The following is a 12,500-nucleotide window of genomic DNA, read 5'->3' on the forward strand; positions in this document are numbered from 1 at the left end:
TGTGAACAAAAAGACCAAATAAATACCAAATTATTGTTCACGCGACATCAACTTAGTTCCATAGTTTCTTATTTTTCTTACCTACTATTAGAAACTGAGGGTTGAGATTGCTAAATTGTGGAACAAGAAAACTTGTCCCGATTATGATAGGTGCGCGCGGCTCAATTCCAGATGATCTTGAGAAGCAGTTGGACTCCTTGGGAATCAAGTACTACATCACTGTACTCCAGAAGTCGGTTCTGCTTGGCACAGCAAACATCCTACGCTAAGTGCTTTCAATATAATTGACCCTTTGATTACATTGTATCTGTTGTGATGGGAGCCCTGAAAAAATTAAAAGTTTCCCTAGAAGGATGCAGAGACTATTAGAACTTTGAAGAGGCTTATTGCTATTCAAATTCCAAAGAAGATCAGCAAGAAATCAATAGTAAACATAGTGACAAACGCTTGGAATCAGGTGAGGCTTGTCACTCAGACTCCAAGAAACATCACTTGCCAGATAGATAGATAGATAGAGAGAGAGAGAGAGAGGGAGAGAGAGAGAAAGAGAGAGAGAGAGAGAGATAGCCTATAAACCTAACAACATTGTGAATGCACGCCTCTCCTCGCACCAGTTTGAAGGATGATGCTTTAACATGTCTGCTTTGTGTTGCTAGAAATTATCTCCCGTTCACTAACTTCCATTTTTATTGAGGTCACCAGTGACCTCTAGGTGTCACTCAAAGCTTTTCATTAAAATAACAGCTTCCGTTATGCAACAAGCCTAGATTTTTATTATTATGGCTAATATAGATTACAATGATGAATATAATAAATATATTGAGGACATTACCCAGACTGCTGCAAAGAAGCTGGGCTCCCTTTACCATGCTAGAAAATTAGTCACACCAGAGAATATTCTGTATTTTCATAAAGCCACAATTCTCCCCTGCATGGAGTATTGTTGCCACATCTGGGCTGGTACATCTACCACTAGTCTCTCACTCTTAGACAGAGCCCAAAAAGAGTCTCAAATCTAATAGGTCTCACACTGTCGGCCAAGCTCCAACATCTGTCTCATCACCAAAATGTTCCATCCCTGCGCTTTTTTACACATACTTTAATGAAATGTGTTCTGATGAACTCACAGCACTTGTGCCCCCTTGATATACATACTCCAGACAAACCCAACATGCAACAATACTCTAATAGTTTCTTTGCTAAACTTTGGAATTCCTTTCCAGTTTCCTGCTTCTCTGATTGTACTAACTTGCAGAAGTTTAAACGTAATGTGAACAAAGATCTTGCTGCTCAACTTCACACAGTCATGTGTTAGACATGATCCCAAATAGTAAGAGATTACATTCCAAGTGAGAATATGTGTTGTTTTTTTTTTGTGAAAAGGTGTAAAAAAGGTATGACTTGTAATATATAGTATATATGTAATCCAACGCTCTAGATTTGTAATATATTACTAGGGCTGTGACAACAGCATATTCTTTTCATTGTTTTGACTCTTGAGTATATATCCGTTAATATCTTATATGTTTTTATATATACTGATGTGGTTCTCAGTTGATTGACTGTGTCTTACTGTGTCAGATATATACTTGAGAGTCAAAAGAATGAAAAGAATATGCTGTTGTCACAGCCTTAGTAATATATTACAAATCTAGAGCGTTGGATTTCCCGCGCATATTAACAGTCTGATGAAGGCAACAGCGTACAAACGTGTTGGGACTTTGAACAATAAGCAAAGACGACGCTTTCGTCTACAAATTGTATTCGTTGTCAAACATGTGTCGTTTAAGTGTAAGTGACTTTGAATCTCATAAATTGTTGTACAAGAAAACATTGAAACGGAATGTTGCTGGGTTCTTTATGCCGACATGTCATCCCGGATTACGCGTTTTTTTTTTTTTTTTTTTTTTTTTTCCACATCGCTAGTCGTGGACTTGTACGTGGCGTGACAGTGCCACCCACTTTTAAAGTTCCAGGTTCAGACAACTATTATATGAGCGAGTGGTGGGCAACGCACTGCCTCATTTCATAAGGGATGCTGCCACCCCAACCCCAACCCCAACCTCATATCCAACAAGACTGATCAACATCAGATGTGACATTCGCTTGCACTTTCACTCCCCCTCCCACACACCGTTTTTGTGAAATGCAAAGTTGTATATATGGTTTCAGTTTTCTGTGATATGTGATATAAAAATTTATTATAAGACATTTGTTTTATTATTAGACATATACAAGGTGCCTTCAATGTGTCCAGATTGTTTTTGTATGGGCACTTTTATTGATAGTACACACATGAAACTCAAGTTCCCTTCAAAGTAATCTCCCCTGGCTGCAATGCACTTGTTGTATCGTTCCAACAATTTCTGGAAGGCTTCATTTGTGTAAGCATTTCAATGACCCTCGTCACAGCCTCTTTCATCTCCTCAATTGTCTCATAACGACAGCCTCTATAATTTTCCTTGACCGTAGGAAAATACCAAAAGTCACAGGGGCCAAGGTTTGCCCTATAGGGAGGGTGAGGAAATGTCTTGATGCCCATCTTGATCAAATAGTCTGTGACAATGATGGAGTTGTAGACTTGTGCATTCACACAAATCTTCTGCATCTTCAGTTCCTTACAAATAATTGTGTGTACAGTTTCCGACACTGACATCAAACTGTGCACTTATTGTCTCCATAAACACACGACCATCCTTATCCATGAAATTCTTTATTTGGCCAATCAACTCTGGTGTTCTAGCTTCCTTACTCCTCCCACGCCTTCATCATCCCTCACAGACTCCCTGCCTTCCTTGTATCTCTTATGCCACTCAAAAACTGATGCTCAATTTATGCAGGATGGTCCAAAAGCAATCTAAAGGATTCCATAATTTTTTGTCGCATTTTTAACAAATTTAAAACAGAATTTATTGCATATCGTTCTTCTAAAGTGTCTTCATGTCCAGACTGCATTTTTGAAATTCATTTTTGCTGTGACAATCAGGCTGTAGTAGGGTGTATTCTAATTCCTCCTGTAGCTGTCCATTTGAACATGAAATCATAAAAATTAGTCATCTCATAAGATATATATCAATAATATACTGAATTTTCAAGAGTCCACGACAATTTTAAATGCCTGTAAAAAAAAAAGTCTGGAAAATTATTGAAGGCATCTTGTATATTTTAATAGAAAATCAGCAGCTTTCAATTTTTAATGCAAATTTAGCAGACTTGTTATTCCTCAACAGAAAATTGAATCGCAATACATTTAACTTATTATTATTATTATTATTATTATTATTATTATTAGTAGTAGTAGTAGTAGTAGTAGTAGTAGTAGTAGTAGTAGTAGTCACTGAGAGTTCTCACATATTTTTATTCACTGACATCAATTGGTGGCGTTCCTTAGAGTCTAGGTAACGAAAAGTCTCCGCAGATTTCTAGTATTCTACACCTCTTTTGATAACCTTTGCAAATAAGATTGCATCATCGCAACAGCCGCTTACCATTGACTTCTTGCTGGCAACGACCATAACAAGATGGTGTTTCGAGCTGGTACGGGATCATGTCTACCAAGATTGAAGTGCAGACAGAACGCTCGTTGTGTTGCAGTTACAGATCCGTTTGCTTTGATAAACGTTTCCACAATGAAAGCGCGGTGCTCACCAGTCCAATTCATGTCAGCAACTGAAAAAGAAACGAAAAACAATGGCATTAAAAAGAAACAAAACAAAAGGGCATTATATTAAAAAAAAATGGCGTCATATGAACGTTTCGAAAATAAAAACGCTTTTTTGTTTCGTTATATTTGCCTTTTATTAAGCCTACAAATGCGTCAGATCATTTTGCTTGATCATTTGATCATATATATATATATATATATATATATATATATATATATATATATATATATATATATATATATATATATATATATCATTCAATAAGATAAAAAGCTATAGCAAACATCTAAATGACTATTTTAACCACAGTTCCTGATTTCAAAAAACGAAAAATTAAAAGGTAAATATCTCTATATATTTTTAAAGCAAATTTATTATGTAAATTCAAAAATATATATTTTTCTCTACTTATTTCTATCTCTAACCCATATTAATTTTCTTATAAATTTTAAATCCAGACCTTTTATTTCAATTTTTCAGATTCATCTGCCTTACTTTTAATGCTAGGTTTATTTATGGTGTCTTTTAAATTCAATAAAAACCCTTCAAAATTTGCTGATGAGAAGACCTTGCTTATCAAAAAACTATATATAATTATTGTACATAACTTAATGTATACCACAATAAAAAGCATTGTTTTCCGAAACGATCGTACAGATAATTGATTTTGTTGTTGTTCCTTATTATGAAACGGATTTTTAATTTAATTAAAATTTGATTTTTAAATTTTAAATTATAAATCACATTACTTAATATTGAATTAGCTCTAGGACATTTAACTATCGAGCTTATTATATATCTAAATTACAACGAGCACTTTCTATTTCCTGTATTTTAATTAAACTAGTAATTTCACTGTTACATTAAAATACACTCAGCTCTTTAGACTATTGTTCTAATCTCCTTTAAATTTATATATATATATATATATATATATATATATATATATATATATATATATATATATATATATATATAAGTTTGAAAGTATTCTTTGTCTTACTTGGAATAATAAAAAATCCTTGATTTGAATAAAGGTTTTTTTAAATTTAATTGAATCATTATAATATGCTATATATATATATATATATATATATATATATATATATATATATATATATATATATATATAAAGTGAACGTGTCTATGTATCTGTCTGTCTGTGTGTGCACATTTCCCTACGTAATAACTGTCAATTTTAAGTCTACAGGCTCGAAATTTGATATACAGGGTACTGAGATTTGGGAAAATCGATGTAATCGGTTTTCGGCCAGAAATTTGGCGATTAAGGGGTCAAAGTTCAACGATTTGATCTTTGAGAACTCTACCAAACTCCTCCGACAATTTTCGGTTTAAACACTTGAAATTTTAGATATTGGTTCTTTGGACATGGATCTAACTTAATAACTTGATTTGAGCCCGAAACAATAAATTTTAAGGGGTCGTAATATGGGGCAAAGTTAAAAAAATTGACCGCTTTTAAAAAATTTTTTTTTTATTTAACATACATCTCCAAACACCCGGGCAACGCCGGGCACCCATGCTAGTATATTTATGAATGTGAACGTGTCTGTATATCTGTCTGTCTGTGTATCTGTCTGTTTGTGTGTGTACATTTCCCTACGCAATATCTCTGTCAATTTTAAGTCTACAAGCTCGAAATTTGATATACAGGGTACTGAGATTTGGGAAAATCGATGTGATCAGTTTTCGGCCAAAAATTTTGGGTCATAAAGGGATCAAAGTTAAAATTATTGACCGCTTTTTTTTTTTTTGCTCAACATACACCTGCAAATACCCGGGCAACGCCTGGCACCCATGATAGTATATATATATATATATATATATATATATATATATATATATATATATATATATATGAAAGTGAAAATGTCTGTGTGTGTGTGTCTGTCTGTGTACATTTCCCTACGCAATAACTCTGTTAGTTTTCGGTCTACGCACTCGAAATTTGGTATAGGGGATATTGAGATTTGGGAAAATCTTTTTAATCATGTTTCGTCCAGAAATTTTGCTGTTAAGGGGTCAAAGTTCAACGATTTGACCTTTGAAAATTCTACCAAACTCCTCCGCTAATTTTGAGTCTAAACACTTGAAATTTTAAATATCGGTTACTAGGACATGGATCAAATTTTATAATTTGATTTGAGTCCAAAATAATAAATACTAAGGGGGTCAAAGTTTTAAAAAATTGACCTCTGCGGTCTCTACGAAATTACTCAGCCAATTTTTTGTCTAAATATTTGAAATTTTACATAAAGTGTATTCAGACATAGGGCAAGCTTTTTAATCGGTTTTTGGCCGAAAAGTTGACTGCCAAGGGGCCAAAGTTAAAAAAAATGACCTTTGCGATCTCTAGCAAATTATTCATCCAATTTTGGGTCTAAACATTTGAAATTTTACATAAAGGGTATCCAGACATCAGTTTTTGGGCGAAATCAGTTTTTTTCATCCGTTTTGGGGCGAAAATTTCGCCGCCAAGAAGTCAAAGTTAAAAGAGTTGATTTTTGCAGGCTCTAACAAACTCCTCCGCTAATTTTGGGTCTAAACACTTGAAGTTTTAAATGTAGGTTACTTTGGAAATGGGTCAAACATTTAAATTTAATTTGAGCCCAAAATGATAAATGTTAAGGAGTCAAAATTGGGGTCAAAGTTTTTTAAAAAATTGACCTCTGGTGTCTCTATCGACTTTTCTCTATGGTAGTTAAGGAAGCCTATTATATAAAAAGGCATTACCATACATATTCACACTTTTTAATATATACATATGCACATAAAGTGTTGAGCAGTACATAGGGCCGGAGCAAAACTGGGCTGAACTGCTAGTATATATATATAAAGTTCAATTCACATTTTTTGAAAACACATGTTCCATTATTTTCTCATAAGAGTATTCGTTAGCAATCTTCAACAAACAATAAAAATATGTTATCACTGTATTTTTGCATGTAGCGAACTCTTCAGGCAATTCTATGGAGAAAAGGCATATCCAAACACAAACAGTCAAAATGATATCTTTGATGTCGAGGGCGAAATTGGTTAAGTTTCCATCATTTTTTTTTACAATAAAGATGAAACGTAGATGAACACGTAACTTGGTTTGTTCCATTTTTATCTTTTTATATCTCGTCGGAGTACAGTTGTTATTTCTAACAAATATTAGGTTTTAAAATTTTGTCCCTTAGTTTTAGACGCTATTGTAAATATATATATACATATATATATATATATATATATATATATATATATATATATATATATATATGTAGATTCCATACTAAATTCACAAGAACTCAAAAATCGATTAAAGTATTCTTAAAAATATAATCCGTAGCTACGTGGCTCCCAATAATAATAAAAAAAATAAAATTTATTCTATATTATAAAAAAAAAAATACAGACAACAAGCCTTGTAATGAAAAAGAACATTTCGCGGGCAAGTGGCCTGTTGGAAAGGACCAATGCAGTTTACAAATTTAGCTGCCCAATAGGAGAGTGTATCTCCAATACTAGTAGCTGCATTGGTTCAACAACTAACAGATTGTCGCGAAGATTGACTCTCCATCTCTCTGACTCTAGCTCCATATCACAACATTTGAAGGGACATGGCTGCCATCATTCGGAATTTCGAAGAATTATGGTAGAAAACATAAGAGTATTGCAGAGTGAGAGAAATGTAAATAGGCTAAGAATACTCGAAGCATTGTACATTAAAACAAAGAAGCCTCAGATAAATAATATTAATTATGAGTGTAGCCGGAACATTTTGATATGTTTGGAATAAATTTTGAATATATATGTGTGTGTGCATGTAAATATATTTGATATATATATATATATATATATATGAGCAAACAGTTAATGAAATATGTTAAAAAACACTTTGAAATGAGTTAAAAACATATTTAATCTGAAAAGGAAACACTAGATAAATGGATAGTCCTTAATCCGCGGAGTTTCGAAGAAATACTCTCCTTCTCATGAGAGGGTAGGAATTAGCAAAATGCGGGATCGGAATTTTGCATACAGAAGTATTTAATGAAACAACAAGTAAGTCAAAGATCTTACTTGAAAACAAAATAAGTTAAGCAGAGGGAATATGGTAAAGAAATATTTATATTATATTTTATATATATATATATATATATATATATATATATATATATATATATATATATATATATATATATATATATATATATATATATAAAATCTTAAAAAAAGAGTCCGGCCACCTAACTTGTAACAAGCTACCACGTGACTATGAAAAAATGTATGCATATGTAATTTTAAAAAAAACAATTTCTACATTTATTTCTACAATATGCCTGAGGATGATACAAGCACTTCTGTCGAAAGCGCTCGCGATTATGGATCCAACTTAAACAATTTCGAGAAGAACACAAAAAGGACTATTCGGAGATTGGAGAAGATAAAAAGGAAAATTGTCAAACAGAATAACTCCGTGCTATTCAATAATATTTGTCTAAATGAGAAAATTCTGCCTAAATATACACACACAATATATATATATATATATATATATATATATATATATATATATATATATATATATATATATATATATATATATATATATATATACCAAAATAATTTTCGCCTTTTCTGTGTTTTATTTAACTAAAATCTCATTTCAATCTTTTTTGCTTGCAGGTATCCCGACGAATCTCTACATCAACGTGAGCAACGTCGAGGCAGGAGGCGTTAAACGGATAGAATTGTTAAATTTAAAAGGAGGCACTTTGGATACGTTTCGTGCTGTGCCGCGGCCATATAACAGTTCGATTTACAGTGTTGAAAATATCGAACCACCATCCGTCTTTTTTTACGTCAAGGTTAGTTTCTCCAAAATTCTTCAAATTTACCATTCTGAAACAACATGAAGATTCTTTGCCACCTTTAAAAAAGAAAATGCCACCTTTAAAAAAGAAAATGATGTTGGTGCTGGTGTGATTGGAAGAGTTAGAAGCGGATGTAGTAAATTCAATCAGCTTCCTCATCACTATTCAGCAGACCAAGAGAAGCGGTTATCAGACATGTGTATGTACTGTAATGAATAGTTGTGGAACAGAGTCAAAGAGGGTTGAAGACATGTGTTGCATGGAGAGAAATGATATAAGAATTATACAGTGAATGTGTCATGTGTGTCTAAAAGACAGACTTAGATCTGATGACCTCAGAGGAAGATTGAATCTAGATGGCATAGTGACATGTATAATGATCGTTTTTTTATTGTTTTTTGTGAGATAAGAATGTTAATGAAGAAGAAGAAAAACATAAAGAATTGTTACGTATGTACCCCCCCTCGCAAATACCTCCTTTGAAATAAAATTCACAATCAATTTTGCAATCTAACCGCATTTCATACAAATAAACTTTCGTCTATGCCTGACCTGTCCACCAAGTTTCAGTTGTGAGTATCCAGCCATCTTTATTTTTATCGCCATTCAATGATATGGGTGGACACTTTAGTGATCGTTTCATCAGTAGGAGGTGTGACCCTTAATGGGCCTTACTCTCACCGAATATTTACTCCCAAATTTAATATGTAAAATATAATGTCTATGAAAACAATCTCTAGATTATTCCTGAACTGAAAGTGGCAATCACACACAAAAGTAATCGTACCCAGGTGTGCATGCAGTGTAATATTGAGTAGCAGTAAGAAAAAGACTGTTGGACATTTATGGTTGAAACGTGGTGGACAAGGCAGGCATAAATAAAGTTTATTTTTATTTTTTAGAACTGGACATCTGTTTATCTGATTTCAAGCTGACTACAATATGGCCGTCTTCAAGTCCAATGTAAACAAGTTCTTGATGAGCCGTTCCCCTTAAGTAATCCAATTTACACTTCTAACGATTACTATATTGTCCTTTTGACCACTGTACACTCCTTAACCCTTATCCTGGAGTGGCCTCTGGGCCTTGATATGTGGTGATTCCCTTGTAAAAAAACAAAAAGAAAAAAGGATTGTGAATGTTATTAACGATTCTATGGGTGGGTGGCATTTAATTTGGATGACTCTATAGTTAAGAGAATAGGGAGAGAGAGGGGGAGAGGAGGGAGAAAAGAGAGAGAGAGAGAGTGAGAGAGAGAGGGGGAGAGAGAAAGAAAGAGATGGTTGTTTTATTTTATGGTATATCAATCTGTTTTGAATTATTTAATGCCAGATCCAGTTATTTTGGTAAAAGTTTTTACACTTAAAGTTTTTTTATGGAGTTCAGTTCGGTTGTTTTATTTTACGGCATATCAACCCTTTTCAAATTACTTAATGCCGAATCGAGTAATTTTGGAAAAAGATCTCAAGTTTTTTCTTTGTGCACCAGAATAAGATATATATATATATATATATATATATATATATATATATATATATATATATATATATATATATATATATATATATACATATATATATACATATATATACACACATATATATATATATATATATATATATATATATATATATATATATATATATATATAAAATGAAAATTACAATTGAATTTACCAAAATGATCCAAGATGGTAAAATTAAAGTAAATTATTAATATTAAAGAATTAATATTTATAAAATTATCTCATCACATATATATATATATATATATATATATATATATATATATATATATATTATACATACATATATATATGTGAAGAAGGTGGCCTCTCTCTACCGTGCTAGAAAGTTCCTTATGCCTGAAAATATTCTGTACCTTTACAAGACCAGATATAAAAGCTCGATAAAACCAAATAGGAAATAGAGCTTATAATATGAGCAAACAGTTAATAAAACATGTTAAAAAACACTTTGAAATGAGTTAAAAACATATTTAATCTGAAAAGGAAACACTAGATAAGTGGATAGTCCTTAATCCGCAGAGTTTCAAAGAAATACTTTCCTTCTCATCAGAGGGTAGGAATTAGCAAAATGCGGGATCGGATTTTGCATGCAGAAGTATTTGATGAAACAACAAGTAAGTCAAAGATCTTACTTGTAAACAAAAAAAGTGAAGCAGAGGGAATATGGTGAAGAAAAAGGTGATTACACACGAATGGATAGTCTGGTGGAAGCTAAAAAATCCAGTGACGGTAAAATCCAAATGTAAAACTTCAAGAAAGTTAAAAGAATTTCCATTTGTACAAGTAAAATCCAAGGAAATCCCGTAATTGGAAGAAGATTGTCCATAATAATCCAAAGGCAGAAATCCATGGAATAATTCTCAAAAATGTGTACAAGGAAAAAAAAAGAAAAGATTCCAATAATATTAATAAAAGAAAAATCTTCCCAGATCTTTTTTTTAATTTATATTTATGTCTCAGAAGTAGAGTGATAAGCACATCTTATTTTTCTCGAAAGTCTCGAAATAAAGACGAAACGTTGATGAACACATGATACAGTTTGTTCCTTTTTATTTCTCTATTTTGTCAGAATACTATTTCCATTATTTTCATCACACACACACACACACACACACACACACACACACACACACACACACACACATATATATATATATATATATATATATATATATATATATATATATATATATATATATTATACATACATATATATATGCGAAGAAGGTGGCCTCTCTCTACCGTGCTAGAAAGTTCCTTATGCCTGAAAATATTCTGTACCTCTACAAGGCCACCATTCACCCATGTATGGAGTATTGTTGTCATAAAATATAACTTCTATTATTTTGCTTATTTCGGATAACACAGCCCACATTTGACAAGTAGTTCCCTTTTATTCAAAATGCACGCATTACAAATTTGGTAACACAAAATCAATCCCCATAGAAAATAGACAGACAGGCAAACTCTTTTCAATTACAGATATAGTTTTTATACGCATGAATATTTTAAAAGAGCTCATTAGTCCTCTGCTGGACTAATGATGTTTCATTTGATTATTTTCTTTGACAGGGTCTTATTGGAAACATTCCATGTGCATTTTATTCTGCCAACCAGAATCAGTGATGTTTGTTAAAATAACCATTCCTTCTCTAAAATGCGGAACAAAAATGTCTTGAGAAACCGATGCCAAGTAGAGTAAAATACAGAAAAAAAAGTTCCAATTCCTTATAGGGAGTAACAGGATTCTCCACTAATGAGATGAGAGAATATCTCTAAATGAAAAAAAAATCTTTCTGTTATCTGCAAAAATAAGAATAAAATAACTCATTTTGAGGCAATGCGATCTAAATTAACAATAAAATGTAAAGAAAAAAAGAACCATAAAATGTCAAAAAAATAACCGTTAATGTTAAAAAGAAATAACCATTAATGTTAAGAAAAAAATAACCATAAAATGTTAAGAAGAAAAAAGCATAAAATGTTAAGAAAAAAAACCCATAAAATGTTAAGAAAAAAAAAACATAAAATGTTAAGAAAAAAAAATGTTAAGAAAAAAATAAGCATCAAAGGTAAAGACAAAAAATAATCATAAAAAAGAAAAAAAATTAAAAAAAATAATCATAAAATATTAAGAAAAAATGAAGCATAAAATATTAAGAAAAAATGAAGCATAAGATATTAAGAAAAAATGAACACAAAATGTAAAGAAAAAAATGAAGCATAAAATGCTAAGAAAAAAAGGTAACCACAAAATGTTAAATAAATGAACCATAAAATATTAAGAAAAAAAAATGAACCATAAAATGTTAACATAAAAGACAATCATAAAATGGAAAGAAAAATAACCATAAAATATTAAGAAAAAATGAGCCATGAAATGTTTAAAAAAATGAGCCATAAAATTCTAAGAAAAAAATTCATAAA

General features: G+C 31.6%; 1 protein-coding gene across 1 annotated transcript in view; it reads left to right on the plus strand.

Moving 5' to 3' along the window:
* Positions 1-12,500, plus strand: part of LOC145247851 (hemicentin-1-like) — a 303,157-nt gene that overhangs the window by 11,977 nt on the left and 278,680 nt on the right. Inside the window, exon 2 of the mRNA XM_080109473.1 lies at positions 8,358-8,539. Within this exon, the coding sequence (XP_079965599.1) occupies positions 8,358-8,539 (182 nt within the window). The remainder of the gene's footprint in view (positions 1-8,357; positions 8,540-12,500) is intronic.

Source organism: Euprymna scolopes, chromosome 26 (genome assembly GCF_053919585.1).
Source record: "Euprymna scolopes isolate OS-2025 chromosome 26, ASM5391958v1, whole genome shotgun sequence".
In the NCBI taxonomy this organism is placed as follows: domain Eukaryota; kingdom Metazoa; phylum Mollusca; class Cephalopoda; order Sepiida; family Sepiolidae; genus Euprymna; species Euprymna scolopes.